The sequence below is a fragment of the Pongo pygmaeus genome, chromosome 1 (genome assembly GCF_028885625.2).
Source record: "Pongo pygmaeus isolate AG05252 chromosome 1, NHGRI_mPonPyg2-v2.0_pri, whole genome shotgun sequence".
Taxonomy (NCBI): domain Eukaryota; kingdom Metazoa; phylum Chordata; class Mammalia; order Primates; family Hominidae; genus Pongo; species Pongo pygmaeus.
Genome location: NC_072373.2, coordinates 198,737,357 through 198,757,008, shown reverse-complemented (window position 1 = coordinate 198,757,008; position 19,652 = coordinate 198,737,357). Strand labels below are relative to the sequence as shown.

General features: G+C 47.6%; 1 protein-coding gene across 4 annotated transcripts in view; it reads left to right on the top strand.

Moving 5' to 3' along the window:
* Window positions 1-9,823: 9,823 nt before the first annotated feature.
* KHDRBS1 (KH RNA binding domain containing, signal transduction associated 1) overlaps window positions 9,824-19,652 on the top strand; it is a 48,579-nt gene continuing 38,750 nt past the window's right edge. For all 4 annotated transcript variants that reach the window (XR_008495850.2, XR_010126773.1, XR_008495853.2 and 1 more), the window contains exon 1: window positions 9,824-11,186. Coding sequence is in view for 1 of the 4 variants with exons in the window: in XM_054465051.2 (XP_054321026.1) it covers window positions 10,493-11,186 (694 nt within the window). In the remaining 3 variants the exon portion in view is untranslated. The remainder of the gene's footprint in view (window positions 11,187-19,652) is intronic.

Here is a 19,652-nt window from a genome sequence, read left to right as displayed (position 1 = left end):
AGAGATGGGGTTTCACCATGTTGATCAGGCTGGTCTCAAACTCCTGACCTCAGGTGATCCACCCGCCTCGATCTCCCAAAGTGCTAGGATTACAGGTGTGAGCCACCGCACCCAGCCTATTATTTAGTTATTTAAATGCCTTCCTTTCCCTCAAGACTGCCAATTTCTTCTATAGTGAGGTCCACAGCTTTACTCATCTTTTATCTCTCTGAGGGATGAAGAGGACAGAGGTGAGCCTGAGCCCAGAAGGTGGCATTTGTTTTGCTAAAATTCCAAAGCTTGCTCTCAGATCAGCCAGCATCACAGTGGATTCCTTTGCTTCTATATTCTCTTTGAGCCCAAACTAAGCTTCTAATGTGAAAGGGTGGCCCTAAGTTCTGAATATTATCCCCCTCCCCAGCCCCAGGACTGAGCCTGACTGAGCCCAAATGTAGTGTCCCTTGGGTCTACATATCTCCAAATTGAGGGTGAACTCCCTTCTCTCCCTGGGCTTCTCTGACTGCCATTGCAGTCTCCTCTCCCATTCCACCACCAGAATGATCTAGGACAGGATCACTACCTCAATCAAACGCTTAAAGAGGCAGGCTGGTAGCATAAACGCCTGGGGAGTTAGAGGTAGTGCCATCTAAAGGCAGAAGCTAGTTATTGCTTGGAGGAGTATGAGCCCAGAGCTCCTGTACATCCCTAGAACATCTGATGCTTCAAGAAAGACCAGAAATCCAGAACTTTAAAAAAATGTGAAATCTCCGAATGTTTAGGTATTGGCAACTAATTCAATTTTTTAAAATTAGGTAGGCCTAATTTTATTTTATTTTATTTTATTTTATTTTATTTTTTGAGATGGAGTCTCACTGTGTCGCTCAGGCTGGAGTGCAGTGGCACAATCTTGGCTCACTGCAACCTCCGCCTCCCAGGTTCAAGCAATTCTCTGCCTCAGCCTCCCAAGTAGCTGGGATTACAGGCGCCTGCCACCACGTCCGGCTAATTTTTGTATTTTTAGTAGAGACGGAGTTTCACCATCTTGGCCAGGCTGGTCCTGACCTTGTGATCTACCTGCCTCGGCCTACCAAAGTGCTGGGATTACAGGAGTGCGCCCGGCCTAGATAGGCCTAATTTTAAAACATATGGACAGGCTAAATCTAACCTGTGAGCTGTGGTGTTCTTCCCTCCTTTCCGCCTCTGACCACATTATCTCACTGTTCTCCACAGGCACTCTATTTCCTTATCTGAGCATCAAGACTCAGACTATCTTTTTTTTTTTTTTTTTTTGAGACGGAGTCTCACTCTGTCACCCAGGCTGGAGTGCAGTGGCGCGATCTTGGCTCACTGCAAGCTCCGCCTCCCGGGTTCACGCCATTCTCCAGCCTCAGCCTCCCGAGTAGCTGGGACTACAGGCACCCGCCACCGCGCCCAGCTAATTTTTTTGTATTTTTAGTAGAGATGGGTTTTCACCATGTTAGCCAGGATGGTCTCGATCTCCTGACCTCGTGATCCACCCGCCTCAGCCTCCCAAAGTGCTGGGATTACAGGCGTGAGCCACCGCGCCCGGCTCACACTACCTTTTGGCCTTATCTCCTGCCATCTTCCATGAGCCCCTCCCCACTCATCCAAATCTAGCTCATATCCCGCAACTTGCCATTCCAGGGACCCACACCAAGTTTTGTAAAGTTTTGTTGTCTTTGCACGTGCTGTTCCTATTGATATTCATTGAGCCAACAAATATTTACTGATCAGCCAATCCAGACCAGCACTGTGCTGGGGACATAACCTTAAACACCAGAAACAAAGTTCCTGCTCTCATAGAGCTTACATTTGAGTTGCAGAGATGGAGGTTACTCAAATAATCACAAAGAGGTAAATTTTTGTGGTTTTTTTTTTTTTTTTTGAGATGGGGTCTCACTCTGTCACCCGAGATGGAGTACAGTGGCATGAGCTCGGCTCACTGCAACCTCCACCTCCTGGGCTCCAGCAATCCTCCCACCTCAGCCTCCCAAGTAGCTGGGACCACAGGCTCACATCACTACACCCAATGAATTTTTTTTTTTTTTTTTTTTTGGTAGAGACAGGGTTTCGCCATGTTGCCCAGGCTGGTCTCGAACTCCTGAGCTCAAGTAATCCGCCCACCTTGGCCTCCCAAAATGCTGGGATTACAGGAATGAGCCACCACATCCAGCCCCAAAGAGGTAAATTTGAAAGGTGCTGTTTTAGGAAGAAGCCATGAAAGCATGTAACAAACGGAGCTAAGCCGATCTGCACTAGGGGGCCTGGACACCTTCCCTGAAGAAGTGGCAACTGACTATATCTGAAGAATATATAGGAATTGCAGTAGCTAAAGAAAAGAGGAGGAGCTAAAGAAAGAAAGGACAAGGGACTGGATTGGAGAAAGGGGGACAGTGATTGGAGTTTTAGGCTAAGGAACCGGAATGGGTGTGGTCGAGAGGAAGCAGGAGTCTGGCTTATCTGAGGAACTGAAAAAGGCCAGGGTTGCTAAGCACAGGAACCAGGGAGGAGAATGGCATGAGATGAGGTAAGAAAGCCAGGTGTAGCTAGGCACAGTGGCACCTGTAGTCCCAGCTACTTGGGAGGCTGAGGAAGGAGGATCATTTGAGGCCAGGAGTTGGAGGCTGCAGTGAGCTATGATGGCGCCACTGCATTCCAGCCTGGGCAATACAGTAAGACCCGATCTCTATAAAAAAAGAAAAGAAAGTCAGGCATACAGGTAGGGGCAGGTCAAACATGTTAACAGGACTCAGGTCTTTATCCTAAAGGCAATAGGAAAAATACTATTCTGGCTTCTGGGTTGAAAATAGAAAAGGGGAAAAGGAGTGGAAGTAGGGGACCAGGTCAGAGGTGGCAGAAGTTCAAGAGAGGCATTATGGCACTTCAGATGGAGGCAGAGGCAGGGGAGACAGAGAAATGTGGATGGGATTTTCAGTATTTATGAGGTAAGCAACAAAGGACTTAAGAATGGTTTGTATATGGTGGGGGTAGAGTGATGAGGCAGAAGAGGGAAGTCAGAACACATCTCAGATATCCAGGGTGTGCAGTGAGTTAGGGGTGCTGTTGCCTAAGATACAGACACTGAGGAGGAGCAGGTCAGTGGTGAAGGCAAAGGGTAGAGTGGGAGTTTGTTTATTTATTTATTTATTTTGAGACAGTCTTTCTCTGTCACCTAGGCTGGAGTGCAGTGATGCGATCTCGGCTCACTGCAACCTCCGCCTCCCAGGTTCAAGCAATTCTCCTGCCTCAGCATCTCGAGTAGCTGGGATTAAAGGCAGGTGCCACAACACCTGGCTAATTTTTGTATTTTTAGTAGAGACGGGGTTTTGCCCTGTTGGCCAGGCTCGTCTCGAACTCCTGACCTCAGCTGATCCACCCACCTCAGCCTCCCAAAGTGCTGGGATTGGGAGCCACCGCGCCCAGCCTATTTATTTATTTATTTTTGAAATGGAGTTTCGCTCTTGTTGCCCAGGCTGGAGTGCAATGACGCGATCTTGGCTCACTGTAACCTCCACCTCCCAGGTTCAAGCGATTCTCCTGCCTCAGCCTCCCAAATAGCTGGGATTACAGGTGCTCGCCACTATGCCTGGGTAATTTTTTTTAATTTATTATTATTATTATTTTAGATGAAGTCTCGCTCTGTCGCCCAGGCTGGAGTACAGTGATGCAATCTCGGTTCACTGCAACCTCCACCTCTTGGGTTCAAGTGATTCTCCTGCCTCAGCCTCCCGAGTAGCTGGGATTACTGGCGCCCACAACCACACCTGGCTAATTTTTGTATTTTTAGTAGATATGGGGTTTCATCATGTTGGCCAGGCTGGTCTAAAAACTCCTGACCTCAGGTGATCTGCCTGTCTTGGCCTCCCAAAGTGCTGGGATTGCAGATGTGACCCACTGCACCTGGCAAGCAGCGCACTTTCTGGTTAGCAGGACAGGCAGGAAAAAAAAAAAAAAAAAAGATGATTATAATGCAAACATCACACAAGCCTCAGCAGTCTGTGGATTCAAACAAAGCCACGTGAATGCTAATCATCCCAAGTTCCTGTTCTTGCCCCAGCAAACTCTCCTTCAAGTATTTCTGGGATTTCTCTAGGGACTTTTCACACACGGCTGTCACTGGTCACATCAGCCTTGCTCTGCTCCCCTCTACCCCTACCAAAGGTGCCTACTGTGGGAGTACCTGACGACCCTGTGGGCAGGACTCAGACTATTATGAGGGTGGCAAAGGGCAAGCCTCAAAGTGAGTGACTCCTTCAAATCTGCTGGCCCCGTGTTCTCTCTTTCTGCACTGAAGCAGGCCGGAGAGAGGAAAAGTTCCATGAAAGGGGAGCTGGGCCCAGAGCAGCACTGCTAATGCCTGCAGTTTGGGTTCTACTGGGGACATGCTGAGTTTGAGGAGCCTCTGAGACATCCAGATGAGGATGTCAGGGATGCAACTGGCTTTCTGGATTTGGAATTCAGAAGTTTGAGTTAGAGATATGAATTCCAGAGCTGTAAACATGGAGGAGAGAGTATCGGCACAGGACCAAGCTTTGCTGAATTCCCAACATTTAAATGCCCTGGCCCTCCCTCCACCTGGCCACTTCCCAAATACTCAGCTTTCCTACCTCATCTGGGCAGTTGGTCGGTCACTCTCTCCTGTGCATACCCATGTGTCTCTGCACAGTCTTCTATTACAACACCTTTCATTCTACATGGCAACTTGATTTACATATTTGTCTCCTTGAGAGTAGGGACTTTCTCTTAATGTTGAATTTTGGTCTCCCCATCTCCTTCCCCTTCCCTCCACATATTTGGCACCAAGTAGGTGTTTAAAATTGAACAAATGAACTACACTTTTTTTCTTTTCTTTTCTTTTCTTTTTTTTGACAGTCTCGCTGTGTCACCCAGGCTGGAATGCAGTGGTCTGATCTCGGCTCACTGCAACCTCCACCTCGTAGGTTCCAGCAATTCTCTGCCTCAGCCTCCCGAGTAGCTGGGATTACAGACACCCACCACCATGCCCAACTAATTTTTGTATATTTAGTAGAGACGGGGTTTCACCATTGTGGCTAGCCTGGTCTTGAACTCCTGACCTTGTGATCCACCCGCCTCTGCCTCCCAAAGTGCTGGGATTACAGGCATGAGCCACCGCGCCACCTGAACTACACTCTTGGAAGAGAAACTCTCCTGCCCAGGGCTGGGGCCTTTTGTCTCCTGAGAACTGGCTGCAATGCAGGAGAGGTAGATGGCGCCTGCATATCTCCCACCTGCTGAGATCACACAAGTCAAGAGCTCTAGGCAAGTTTGAATCCTTCTAGTCATTCCCGTAGGGATTCATGTGAAAGTGAAAGTCTGCAGTAGGGTACTCAATAAATGCGTGTGGTGATCATAACAATGGCCAATATTGCTTATGAAGTACCTACTAATTGCCAGCCTCTGTGCTAAGTGCTTTATAGATACTATCATGTTAACCCTATATGTGTTAACCCTAACAGCCCTGGGGCAGGCATTGTTATATCCTCTGTTTTTTGTTTGTTTGTTTGTTTGTTTGTTTTGAGACAGAGTCTTGCTCTGTCACCCAGACTGGAGTGCAGTGGTGCGATTTCGGCTCACTGCAATCTCTGCCTCCCAGGGTCCAACGATTCTCCTGCCTCAGGCTCCTGAGTAGCTGGGATTACAGGTGTGCGCCACCACGTCCGGCTGATTTTTTTACTTTTAGTAGAGATGGGGTTTCACCATGTTGGCCAAGCTGGTCTCGAACTCCTGAACTCGTGATCCACCCGCCTTGGCTTCCCAAAGTGCTGAGATTACAGGTGTGAGCCACCGTGCCCAGCCATCTCTGTTTTATCAAGGAGAGGGAAGACGAGTCTGAGCTAGTGTGATGGTTAATTTTCAGTGTCAACTTCACCGGATTAAGGAATACCCAGAGGACTGATAAAGCATTATTTCTAGGTGTGTCTGTGAGTGTGTTCCCAGAAGAGAGTGGCCTGTGAGTGGACTGAATGGTACAGATCCGCCCTCAATGTGGGCGGGCGCCAGCTAATGGGCTAGGGCCCAGAATGAACACAAAAGGCAAAGAAGGGATTTCCTGTCTCTCTTCCTGGAGCTAGGACACTCTTCTTCTCCTGTCCTTGGACATTAGATCCCCATGCTCTTCAGCCCTTGGACTCCAGGCCTTACACCAGCAGCCCCTGGGTTCTCAGGCCTTTACCCTCTAAGAATCACACCACTGGCTTCCTTGGTTCTGAGGATCTCACATTTGGACTGAGCCACACGACCGGCTTTCCAGGGTCTCCAGCTTGCAGAAGGCCTCCAATGGGACTTCTCAGCCTCCATAATCATGTGAACCAATTGCCCTCACAAGTCCCCTCTTGAATGTCTATATCTATCTATATACCGTATTTATTCTGTCTCTCTAAAGAATCCTGACTAATGCAGCAAAGCAAAACACTGTGCTCAGTCACCCAGCAGGTAAGAGGCAGAGCTACCAACCTCCATCTGAACCATTATGCACTGCTGCTGTACCCTATACCATAGTAACTGGATTAAGGGTAGAAGAAACTTGCTCTTTTTGGAAACTCCTCCTCCCCCCAAAACAAGCCTAGCTATACTCAGTGAAAATTATACAGATTAGAGAGTAGGACTTGGCCAGGCCTGGTGGCTCATGCCTGTAATCCCAGCACTTTGGGAGGCCGAGGCAGGTGGATCACGAGGTCAGGAGATCGAGACCATCCTGGCTAACAAGGTGAAACCCTGTCTCTACTAAAAATACAAAAAAATTAGCCGGGCGTGGTGGTGAGTGCCTGTAGTCCCAGCTACCCGGGAGGCTGAGGCAGGAGAATGGCGTGAACCCGAGGTGGAGCTTGCAGTGAGCTGAGATCCCGCCACTGCACTCCAGCCTGGGTGACAGAGCAAGACTCCATCTCAAAAAAAAAAAAAAAAAAAAAAAAGAGAGAGAGAATAGAACTTTCAGATCCACAGCCAACATAAAGCACCCACAAATCTTCATCAGGTACTAAAGGGTATAATAGTGATTACTTCTGTTTATAAGCCCTACTATCAGGAGGTTTACACTGATATTTGTTAATGTTCACAACAAGCCTTCAAGGTAGAAGGCATTACCCCACTTTATAGAAGAGAAAACTAAGTTTCAGAGGTCTTCCAAATGATACACAGTGAGGACAAGGCATTGCCGGGTTGTTTGAATTTGCCCCACTCCAACGTCAGTCTTTTCACATGGTTGTTAACCTTCAGGTGGGCCTGGGGCAGCATACTGTGGTGAAGACAAAATAAACTCCAGACTTCTAGGCTTTCAGAGCAGAAATTACTCTTCCCTACCCCCTGAGAAGGGCCCCCAAAATAGAAGGCTACTGCATCACTTAGTGGATACATACACTGCAACCTCAACCACTCTTGGCCTGAGATTACCTTCAGGGTTCTCACCTGGAAGAAGAGCACATCTCTCCCGCTCAGCCTACTCTCAGGGAAAGCAAGTAAAGATCTGGCAAGCACCCAGAAAGACTGAGGGTTATTTTTTGTTTTGTTTCCAGTGTTTTTAAAATTGTATATAGTTATGGCTACAACATGTTTTGATATACATACGCAGTAACTGTTGATTCTAGTCTAGAAAGGCCATAGATACCACTACCCAGCTCCTTCTCAGACAAACCTTTATCAAAGTTTTATTAGCCTCAGTTCAAGGGATCTCTATTTGGGCATCACATTACAGGGCAAGTACGCTTCAGCCATTTGTAACACCACCACTCAAGCAGGATCTTCAAGGGTGGCAGTGGAAATGAGTTGCAAAGGAACTATAAATTCTCCTTGCCCTTTCCCCCCTCTTCATGCAGTTGCTCCCTCAACCCACCTATTCCTTCAAGTCTGACACTGGATTACTCCCATTCCCTGAACACATTTCCCACATTCTCATCTCTGCTCATTTATTCCACTTCCCTTTGCCTGGAACTTATTCTTCCTTGGCCAAAATCTATCTTCTGCTTTGAACTCCAACAGCACTTAATTTTTTCGTTTCTTTTTTCTTTTTGACACGGAGTCTGACTCTGTTGCCCAGGCTGGAGTGCAGTGTGGCACGATCTTGGCTCACTGTAACCTCCACCTCCCAGGTTCAAGCAATTCTCCTGCCTCAGCCTCCCAAGTAGCTGGGATTACAGGTGCATGCCACCACGTTCAGCTAACTTTTTTATGTTTTTAGTAGAGATGGGGTTTCACTGTATTGGCCAGGCTGGTCTTGAACTCCTGACCTCAGGTGATCCACCCATTTCGGCCTCCCAAAGTGCTGGGATTACAGGAGTGGGCCACCGCGCTGGCCTTTTTTTTTTTTTTTTTTTTTTTTTTTTTTGAGACAAGGTCTCACTCTGTCGTCCAGGCTGAGTGCAGTGGGGCAGTCGTTGCTCACCGCAGCATCAATCTCCCAGGCTCAAGCAGCAATCTTCCCACCTCAGTCTCTCAAGTAGCTGGGGACAACAGGTGCACGCCACCACACCCAGCTAATTTCTTTCTTTCTTTCTTTTTTTCCCGAGACAGAGTCTCGCACTGTCCCCCAGGCTGGAGTGCAGTGCTGCAATCTCAGCTCACTGCAACCTCCGCCTCCCCGGTTCAAGCGATTCTCCTGCCTCAGCCTCCTGAGTAGCTGGGACTACAGGCGCGCCACCATGCCCAGCTAATTTTTGTATTTTTAGTAGAGACGGGGTTTCACAATGTTGGCCAGGATGGTCTCGATCTCTTGACCTTGTGATCCGCCCGCCTCGGTTTCCCAAAGTGCTGGGATTACAGGCATGAGCCATCGCACCTGGCCTATATTTTACATTATATATATATAATTTATGTAGATATGGGTTTTGTTTTCATTTCTGTGGGTAATTTGGAAATCCTCTCCCTTAACCCCTTAAAGAAGGCCTTTAGGTTCTCTAGTTAAAGGGTTCTAAGCTTCACATCCAAAAATTAAGTTTCCAGGCACTCAGAAGACAATTTCCGAATAAACCTTTTTTTCCTTTTTTTTTTTTTTGAGACGTAGTCTCGCTCTGTCGCCCAGGCTGGAGTGCAGTGGCGTGATCTCGGCTCACGGCAGCCTCCGCGTCCCTGGTTCAAGCAATTCTCCTGCCTCAGCCTCCCAAGTAGCTGGGATTACAGGCATGCACCACCACACCCGGCTAATTTTTATATTTTTGGTAAAGATGGGGTTTCATCATGTTGGCCAAGTTGGTCTCGAACTCCTGGCCTCAGGTGATTCGCCCACCTCGACCTCCCAAAGTGTTGGGATCACAGGCGTGAGCCACCGACCCCAGCCGAAACGTTTATTGTAGAGATGAGGGCTCATTATATTATCCAGGCTGCTCTCGAACTCCTAGCCTCAAGTAATCATCCCACCTAGGCCTCCCAAAGTGCTAGGATTACAGGCATAAGCCACTGCACCAGTCCCCAAAGACTTTTGAAAAGTGTGGGCTCATTAGGAGAACTGATCCAGAAGGAAAAGAGATGGGAGCGAGCGCTTTAAATGGAAGAAGAAAATAATCTGCGGAGGGAAGGGAAAGTTAGAGAGGGCACCAGGCTTTTGATGGCTTATGGGACAAGTAGGGACCTAAGGCTCCACTTGTATATAGCACACCAGGATGTGGAGAACACCGTGGGCGACTGTCCACTATGTACCTTGCCTTTGAGAGTAGTGGCAAGGGTCTCTTTGAGCAAGTCTGGAGTGGTAGAAGAAGCCATCCTAATGATACAACCAACGTGGATTAAGGATCTGGTCTCTACCTCACTGTTTGAAGGAAAAAACACTTAATTGGCAATAATGACGGCGAAACAAAACAAACACAATTCAGAGAAAGCAGTAAAATATGTAAAAAGAGCTAAAATGCTGCTTAAGATTTCCCTGACCAACAATGTCAACCGTTTTAGAACCGACTGGAATATATGTAATACTGGAAATATATATACTGGAAACAACTTCTTGTGTTCCCTGATGTCTGGGACCCTTTTCTTTGCTAGACTTCAGATCTCTGATCTGAACCATCCCTCTTAGTTCAAGTACTCCAATAGCCTTCAGTGTTTCCACCAAGCCGTCCTTCCACAATTTCTCCCTCCAGGTTTCCCTTCCCCAACTTCCCCCCTGCATCAGACTCTCCCTCAGCCTTCCTTTCTCCCTGTGCAGTCTGTCTGTCTCACTTCCGTCTTCCTCCCCAGGCGGTCTCAATTCTCTCTCCCTCCCCTTTCCGTGTCCCTCACGGCAGTCTTTTATTTCCTTACTTCGGTGACCGCCCCCCACCCCACTCCCCAGCCCACTCCCCACAGCCTCCCTCCACTGCTCAGCCGTTGGAGAGGGCGTGGCCCCGCGAGTAACAGCTCTCCCGCCCCACACTCCGCGGGCCCGCGCGCAGACAAAGACATTCCACAGCTCCCGCCCCCTCCACGCCAGAAAGGGGAGGAGACACGTGTCCCGCTAGCGCCGAGTCACGTGGAAAAGGAAACGAACTGAGCCGGCTGCCTCCCGCGCATGCGCATCAAGCTCTGGCCTGGCGGGCGCGGAGGGAAAGCCAGAGTCGGGAGGCGACTTCTTCGGACGCCGCGGCGGTGCGCAGGCGCCGTGGCCGGACTGGGGACTTTGTTCTCCGCGGAGAAACCCAAGGGCGGTGCCGGTGGCTGGCTGCGCACGCGCGCCGCCTCATTTCCGGTGCTCTCTCTCGCTGGGTCGCTCGGGTCGGCTTCGGTCGCTACCGCTCCAGCTCTGCCACCCCCGCCAACCGCCGCTTGGGCCTCAGTCGCTGCCGCGTCGCTTTCTCGCTCCTTGGATCGCACATCCTCCCAGATGCAGCGCCGGGACGACCCCGCCGCGCGCATGAGCCGGTCTTCGGGCCGTAGCGGCTCCATGGACCCCTCCGGTGCCCACCCCTCGGTGCGTCAGACGCCGTCTCGGCAGCCGCCGCTGCCTCACCGGTCCCGGGGAGGCGGAGGGGGCTCCCGCGGGGGCGCCCGGGCCTCGCCCGCCACGCAGCCGCCACCGCTGCTGCCGCCCTCGGCCACGGGTCCCGACGCGACAGTGGGCGGGCCAGCGCCGACCCCGCTGCTGCCCCCCTCGGCCACAGCCTCGGTCAAGATGGAGCCGGAGAACAAGTACCTGCCCGAACTCATGGCCGAGAAGGACTCGCTGGACCCGTCCTTCACTCACGCCATGCAGCTGCTGACGGCAGGTAAGGGGGCCTCCCGTGTCCCTCTGGGTCGCCCGGCTATCCCGGGGCATGAGTGGCCCTGGCTTTGTTCCTCTCGCTTCCCGCCCCCTCGGGACCGAGGTAGTTGGGAGCTCCGGTCTCATCCTTATTTCTGGGAGCCTGGATTCCACATTGCCACCTCATCCCGGAGTGCGTGGGAGAATTTCTAGGCTGCAGTGGAGGCCCGAAGGCGACTTTGCGATCTCCTAGCGCTAATGTCTTGATGGATAGTGCTGAGCTCCCCGCCCCTTTCCGACTCTTCCCTCCTCCCTCCTCTTGCGGCTGCCTGGCGCGCAGATTCTTCCAGAAATGAACCTTTATTTCCCCCTTTCCCCGAAGGGAAACCCTTTTTGATCGCGGGTGGCGATGAGCGCCTCGACCGAGGTGTAGGAGGTGAAGACAGCCAGAGCGGGGAGGGACCGTGGGAGGAAGGGCCGAAGTGAGGTGGGGTGAGGCTGGAATGCCCTGTCCAGTGCCTTGCTGTCGCCGGGGCCGAGCCGGACTTAGCAGTAACCGCAGCTTAAGTTGCTGGGAGGAAGGAGCGATTTATGTGGATCGGAGCTTGAGGTTTCCGAATCAGATTTCCGACTAAGGCTGATAGAATAAGAATTGCTACTGAGCCTGAAGGTTGTCCTCTTTCATTTTACACCGTGTGTTCACTATCGTTGAAGAAGGAGTGAAATAACGCTAGAGACAGTGAAGTGGGACGATAGGGACTCCCGCGTAGTTCACATGACGTTTCCCAACGAGATGGACAGAAATTGAGAGAAGTTGCATGATGCTTGTACTGAAAGGCTTGGCCTTTTTGTTGCTATTTTTTACGTTTTTGATTCAGTATGAAATAGATTAGAAATGAGAGTCTTTGTTCTGTAGATTAGCGCTCTTTTCCTGATCAGCACTGGCCAATCACCTAGTCGCTCTGATTTTTCCCTAAAGCTGTCTGACTTTCGCTTCTAGTTAAAACATTATTTTAATAAATATTTTTTATGATACCTAAATTTTAGTAAGCATGTAAAAATTCACATCCTTCAACACTGAATGAGTAGTTGGACTCTTTGGCAAGGTTAATATAATGGACAGCTCATTATGAAAATATTATCTCCCTCCCTTTGTTCTCTGTCTCCCAACACTGTAAGGTGAGGGATCTTTACCAGTGCGGTGTTCATCTTTTATGCTTTCTTAAGATAACTGTCAAAAACTGTTGATCCTTAAAAGTTACTTTTAATTTTCAGTCTCCCTCACTGCTTAACTAAGAGAGTGCTCTTTATTTTTAACTTGGGCTTTCTGGATGTATTTTTTTAAAACCCAACTGAAATTGGAGAAGTGTGATTGAGGTTAATGTTGGTTTGGGATGTATGAATTCTTTCTAGCATGGATAAGTGTTAATATATGTTGAGCCTGGCTTTTAAGGTATTTCTGAATTATCTTGCAAGGGGATTGCAGTGAAGTCACAACCCATTGTGAGGAAGTGAGACTTTGAGAAGATAGAATAGTAGTATTTAAGCTCTGGTAAGATCACATGGAAGGGGCAAGTGCGGTGGCTCACACCTGTAATCCCAGCACTTTGGGAGGCCGAGACGGGCGGATCGCGAGGTCAGGAGTTGGAGACCAGCCTGATCAACATGGTGAAACCCCGTCTCTACTAAAAATACAAAATTAGCCTGGCGTGGTGGCGCGCGCCTGTGATCCCAGCTACTTTGGAAGCTGAGGCAGGAAAATCACTTGAACCTGGGAAGCAGAGGTTGCAGGGAGCCCAGATTGCGCCATTACACTCCAGCCTGGGCAACAGGAGCTAAACTCCATCTCAAAAAAGGGGGGGGGGGAAAAAAAAGAAAAGAAAAGAACACACGGAAGAAAAATATAGCTAACACTTAATGTTTGAGGTCTGAACACTTTACATTAAATATTTAACCTATAAAATGAAATGAGAACTTACTTTTATTATCCTCACTTTTACAGATGAGGAAACCAAGACACCCAGAGATTAATAATTTGCCTGAGGTAACAAAATTAGTAAGCAGCGTAACCAGGATTTTTGGTCAGTCTACACACCTTCCCTGTTCCCTCACTATAGTGCCTGCTGCAAATTGTACTTTAAGCTATAGTTGGACAAAATAGTAAAATCTATCTGGGATGATAGGTGATCAAAAAAAAAAAAGGATATTTGAAAGTATCACAGTGTTAACAGGGTAGTGAAGATGATAAGGCTAAGATACAAAAAGGAAACCAGAGAGCAGAGTCTACTGCTTGGGACTGTGACTCCTCCAGGCACCTTTGACCATTCCCCATAAGGTACCATGAGACCCTGAGCACTCTTCCTATACCGCCTACACAGCTCCCCTCTTCCTTTCCTGGGTTTACTTTATTTTTCACTATCAGCATCTGTTGCACTTTATTGTCATTATGTACAGTATTTGTTTGTTGATTACCCATTCTCCATGGCTAGAATGTCAGCTCCAGCAGAGTGCAGGAATCTTTTGTCTGCTTTGTTCACCGTTGTATCTCCTGTGCTTTGAAGAGTGCTGCACAGAGTGGCCTCTTACTAAATATTTCATGAAAGAATACATATTCACCTTCATTGAAGATGGGACTGATGAAAAAATGATGACAGCCGGGCACGGTGGCTCACACCTATAATCCCAACACTTTGGGAGGCCGAGGCGGACGGATCACTTGAGGTCAGGAGTTGGAGACCAGCCTGGCCAACATGGTGAAACCCCGTCTCTACCAAAAATACAGAAATTAGCCGGGCGTGGTGGCACATGCCTGTAATCCCAGCTACTTGGGAGGCTGAGGCAGGAGAATCACTTGAAACCGGGAGGTGGAGGTTACAGTGAGCCCAGATTGCACCATTGCACTCCAGCCTGGGCGAAGAAGCAAGACTCCGTCTCAAAAAAAAAAGACAAAATTTTGAGGGATGTAGATTTTGAATGTAGACTTCTATGTTAGCCAGATTGATATTCAGCTGTGATGACTGTCGAATGTATCTGCAGACATAAGGATTCAATCATCCATCTTTGTTTTCTGGAAGAGAAATAATTTACCTTATTGTGTTAATCTATTTATATACTAAGTAAAATGCTGTTGTATATATTCGAATGTATCTGCAGACATAAGGATTCAATCGTCCATCTTTGTTTTCTGGAAGAGAAATAATTTACCTTATTGTGTTAATATATTTATATACTAAGTAAAATGCTGTTGTATATATATCAGTGTTCTTTTTCTACTTTTTTTTTTTTTTTTTTTTTTGAGACGGAGTTTCACTCTTATCGCCCAGGCTGGAATGTAATGGCGCGATCTTGGCTCACCGCAACCTCCGCCTCCCAGGTTCAAGCAATTCTCCTGCCTCAGCTCCCCTAGTAGCTGGGATTACAGGCATGTGCCACCACACCCGGCTAATTTTGTATTTTTAGTACAGACGGGGGTTTCTCCATGTTGGTCAGGCTGGTCTCGAACTCCCGACCTCAGGTGATCCGCCCGCCTCGGCCTCCCAAAGTGCTAAGATTACAGGCATGAGCCACTGTGCCTGGCCTGTTTTTCTACTTTCTACAATTAGGGAAATACAAGTTAGTATAAGTGACTCAAGAATAAACATTTTGAATAGATTAGCAATCTGCAAAAGATCTTGGAGGGATACTCAAAAATCCATCCTTCAAAAGCATACAGTGGAAAACATTTTACAAAGTCTGTTGAAACTTCAAAATAGTTAATTCCTTTATTCACAATATTCTCTAGAAATACATTAAGACCTTCCCAGTTCATTCTACAGGGCTAGCAAAACCTGCTATTAAAACTGGAAAATAAGGGCCGGGCCTGGTGGCTCATGCCTGTAATCCCAGCACTTTGGGAGGCCAAGGTGGGCAAAGCACGAGGTCAGGAGTTCGAGACCAGCCTGGCCAACGTGGTGAAACCCCGTCTCTACTAAAAATACAAAAAATTACCCCTGGTGTGGTGGTGGGTGCCTGTAATCCCAGCTACTCAGGAGGCTAAGGCAGGAAAATCATTTGAACTCAGGAGGCAGAGGTTGCAGTGAGCCAAGATCGCACCACTGCACTCCAGCCTGGGCAACAGTGTGAGACTCCGTCTCAAAAAAAAAAAACAGGCCAGGTGCGGTGGCTCATGCCTGTAATCCCAGCACTTCGGGAGGCCAAGGCAGGTGGATCACGAGGTCAGGAGATCGAGACCATCCTGGCTAACACGGTGAAACCCCGTCTCTACTAAAAAATACAAAAAAATTAGCTGGGCGCGGTGTTGGGCGCCTGTAGTCCCAGCTACTGGGGAGGCTGAGGCAGGAGAATGGCGTGAACCCGGGAGGCGGAGTTTGCAGTGAGCGGAGATCGCGCTGCTGCACTGCAGCCTGGGGGACAGAGTGAGACTCCGTCTCAAAAACAAACAAACAAACAAACTGGAGAGTAAGGCCAGGTGCGGTGGCCCCCGCCTGTAATCCCAGCACTTTGGGATGCTGAGGCAGTCGGATCACTTAAGGTCAGGAGTTCGAGACCAGTCTGACCAACATGGTGAAACCCTGGCTCTACTAAAAATACAAAAGATAGCTGGGCATGGTGGCACGTGCCTGTAATCCTAGCTACTCAGGATGCTGAGGCAGGAGAATCACTTGAACCCAGAAGGTGGAGGTTGCAGTGAGCCGAGATTGCGCCACTGCACTCCAGCCTGGGCGACACAGCGAGAATCTGTCTTAAAAAAAAAAAAAAAAAAAAATTATACCAGCAACACCTTTTCTAGGAATGTGCTCAAAGAAACTTATACATGAGCACTTGATTCATAAAATGGTGTACCTTGTTCACAAAATGTTGCAACTTGTTTCACCATTCATTGGATAATGTGATAGATTTACAACAGAAAATATTGGGCTGGGCACAGTTTCTCACGCCTGTAATCCCAGCATTTTGGGAGGCCGAGGCGGGTGGATTACCTGAGGTCAGGAGTTTGAGACCAGCCTGACCAACATGGTGAAACCCTGTCTTTACTAAAAATACAAAAATTAGTTGGGCGTGGTAGCAGGTGCCTGTAATCCCGGCTACTTGGAAGGGTGAGGCAGGAGGATTGCTGAAACCCGGGAGACAGAGGTTGCAGTGAGCTGAGATCTAGCCAACAAGTGAAACTCAATCTCAAAAAAAAAAAAAGAAAGAAAAAGAAAATATTTGTACAGCCGTGAAAATGGATGAACTATAGCTGCAGGCAACAACATGGAGAAATCTCCAAAATCTAATGTTATATGAAGAAAGTACATCGCATAAGACTACATACAGTATAATACTATTTCTATAAAACAAAGCCTAGTAAGATAAAGCAGAATATCATTAGGTATACATTTATTTGTGATATTGCAGGGTTTTTTGTTTGTTTGTTTGTTTGTTTTGAGATTGAGTCTCGCTCTGTCGCTCACGCTGGAGTGAAGTGGCATGATCTCGGCTCACTGCTACCTCCGCCTTTCGGTTTCAAGCAGTTCTCCTGCCTCAGCCTCCCAAGTAGCTGGGATTACAGGCGCCCACCACCATGCCCGGCTGATTTTTGTGTTTTTAGTAGAGATGGGGTTTCACCATGTTGGCCAAGCTGGTCTTGAATTCCTGACCTCGTGATCCTCCCTCTTCGGCTTCCCGAAGTGCCCGTGTTACAGGTGTAAGCCACCACGCCCAGCCCAATGCAGGTTTTGTTTGTTTGTTTGTTTGTTTTTTACAAAACTAAATGTGCTTATTGGCTGGGCATGGTGGCTCATGCCTGTAATCCCAGGACTTTGGGAGGCCAAGGTGAGAGGATTGCTTGAGCCCTAGTGAGAGCTTGTCTCTACAGAAAATTTAAAAATTAGCTGAGAATGGCGGCACACACCCGTAGTCCCAACTACTCGGGAGCCTGAAGCAGAAGGATCACTTGAACCCAGGAGATTGGTCTTAGGCTGAGGTGGAAGAATCGCTTGAACCCAGGAGGTCGAGGCTGCCTTGAGCTGAGATCGTGCGACTGCACTCCAGCTTGGGCGACAGTGAGACCCTGTCTCAAAAAAAATAAAATAAAATGTGCTTACCATATCGTTCAACAGTTGCATTCTTGGGTATTTATTTCAGGGAAATTAAAACTCAAGTTAACACAAAACCTGTACATGAATGTTCACAGCAGCTTTATTCATAGTAGCCAAAAACTGGAAACAAACCAAATGCCTCCAATAAACTGGCACACCCATACCATGAAACAGTACTCTGCAGTACAAAAAAAAAAAAAAAGGAACTGTTAATAAATGCAGCAACTTGCTTGATCACAAGAGAATTAAGCTGAGTGAAGAAAGCCAATCTCAAAAGGTTATATACTATATGATTTCATTAATATAACATTCTTGAAGAAACGAAATAGTGGAGATGAAGACTGTTAGTGGTTGCCAGTGGTGAGAGATGAGGGAAGATGGTGACTGGCTATCAAAGGGTAAGGATCCTCATGATGGAACTGTTCTGTATCTTGACGAGGTGGTGGTCACATGAGTCTGATTAAATTGCATAGAACTAAGCAAACAAGTACATGGAAAGGTGGTGAAATCCTAATAAAGTCAATGAATTGTTAATTTTTTTTCATGAAACCTGTACAACAAATTTTCTTATTTTAATGTTAATTTTCTGATTGTGATACAGATATGCAAAATGTTATGGGGAAAACTAAAGTATACAGGATCTCTGTTATTTCTTAAAACTGCATATAAATCTAAAATTGCCTTAAAATGAAAAAAAAAAAAACTTTTCAAAGATGCAAAGCTCTAAATTGTGCACTAAGGAAAAGATTTGGGAGACCATAGTCAATATGACAGAGTTTTCTACTGTCCTGGAATGTAAAAATTGAGCCCCTATGAAAGGGCTTGTAACAGGCCTTTGGGGGATTTTTTTTTTAACCAATACCCAGCCTTTCTGTACCCATAGCCAATATTGTATATAATATATTGTGAGTTTGTATTTTTTTCTGGGTTGCTAATCAGTAGCTTCCATCAAATTCTCAGAGGGACCCATGATTCCAAAAAAGATAAAGAACCTATTGGCTTTGTGCTCTTGCTTGAAACAGTAAGTAATTTGATAAATAAAACGAATGAAGTTGTTTTGCAATGGTAAGCTTACGGGACTTCTGATTCCAAAAGATGATACCAACAGAAAAGGTGAGAATTATAAATTTGGGGATGATAAAGTCATGTGAGTTGTTTAAGGGAAGTTGAGGGTGTTAACCATACTTTTTTGTTTTTTGGTTTTTTTTTTGAAACAGGTTCTCACTCTGACTCAGGCTGGAGTGCAGTAACGCAATCTTGGCTCACTGCAACCTCTCCTTCCCGGGTTCAAGCGATTCTTGTGCCTCAGCCTCTCAAGTAACTGGGATTACAGGCGCATGACACCACACCTGGCTAATTTTTGACAGGCACGCGGCACCACGCCCGGCTAAGTTTTGTATTTTTAGTAGAGACGAGGTTTCACCATGTTGGCCAGGCTGGTCTTGAACTTCTGACCTCAGGTTATCTGCCTGCCTTGGCCTCCCAAAGTGCTGGGATTATAGGCGTGAAGCACCACACCCAGCGGCACATTTCTTTTTTTTTTTTCTGGAGGTGGAGTCTTGCACTGTCACCTAGGCTTGAGTCTGGAGTGCACTGGCATGATCTCGGCTCACTGCAAGCTCCACCTCCCGGGTTCAAACAATTCTCCTCTCTCAGCCTCCTGAGTAGCTGGGACTACAGGCGCACGCCACCACGCCCAAGCAATTTTTAGATTTAGCTAGAGTAAATCTTTAAATCTTTAGTAGAGACAGGGTTTCACCATAGTAGAGACAGGGTTTCACCATGTTGGCCAGGATAGTCTCGATCTCCTGCTCACCTTGGCCTCCCAAAGTGCTGGGATTACAGGTGTGAGCCACCGCGCCCCAGCCGGTACATTTCTTTAATTTGGTTAATGATTATAGATGCCTATTGTGTATCAAGCATTGTACTGTACTAAGAATTACAGATGCTCAGCAATGGAAGGAGTCCAGAGATTGTTAACAACAGGCAAAGGAGGAGTGCTGTGTTTAGAAGTGTGGAACCAAGTATATTGGGAGTCTAGAGGAGGGTATGAAATGAACCCTGACCTTTTAGAGCAGTTCTGCTGAGAATCTTGCTCTCCTAGAAATACTCACTCTGGATACTTAGAAAATCTTGACCATTGTCTTGTTCCTTATGCAGGCCATATCAAACGTTCAGTTGGCCGGGCGTGGTGGCTCACGCTTGTAATCCCAACACTTTGGGAGGCCGAGGCGGGTGGATCAAAAGGTCAGGAGATCAAGACCATCCTAGCTAACACGGTGAAACCCCGTCTCTACTAAAAATACAAAAATTAGCCAGGTGTGGTGGCACGCGCCTATAGTCAGTCACCAGCTACTTGGGAGGCTGAGACAGGAGAATTGCTTGAACCCGGGAGGCGGAGGTTGCAGTGA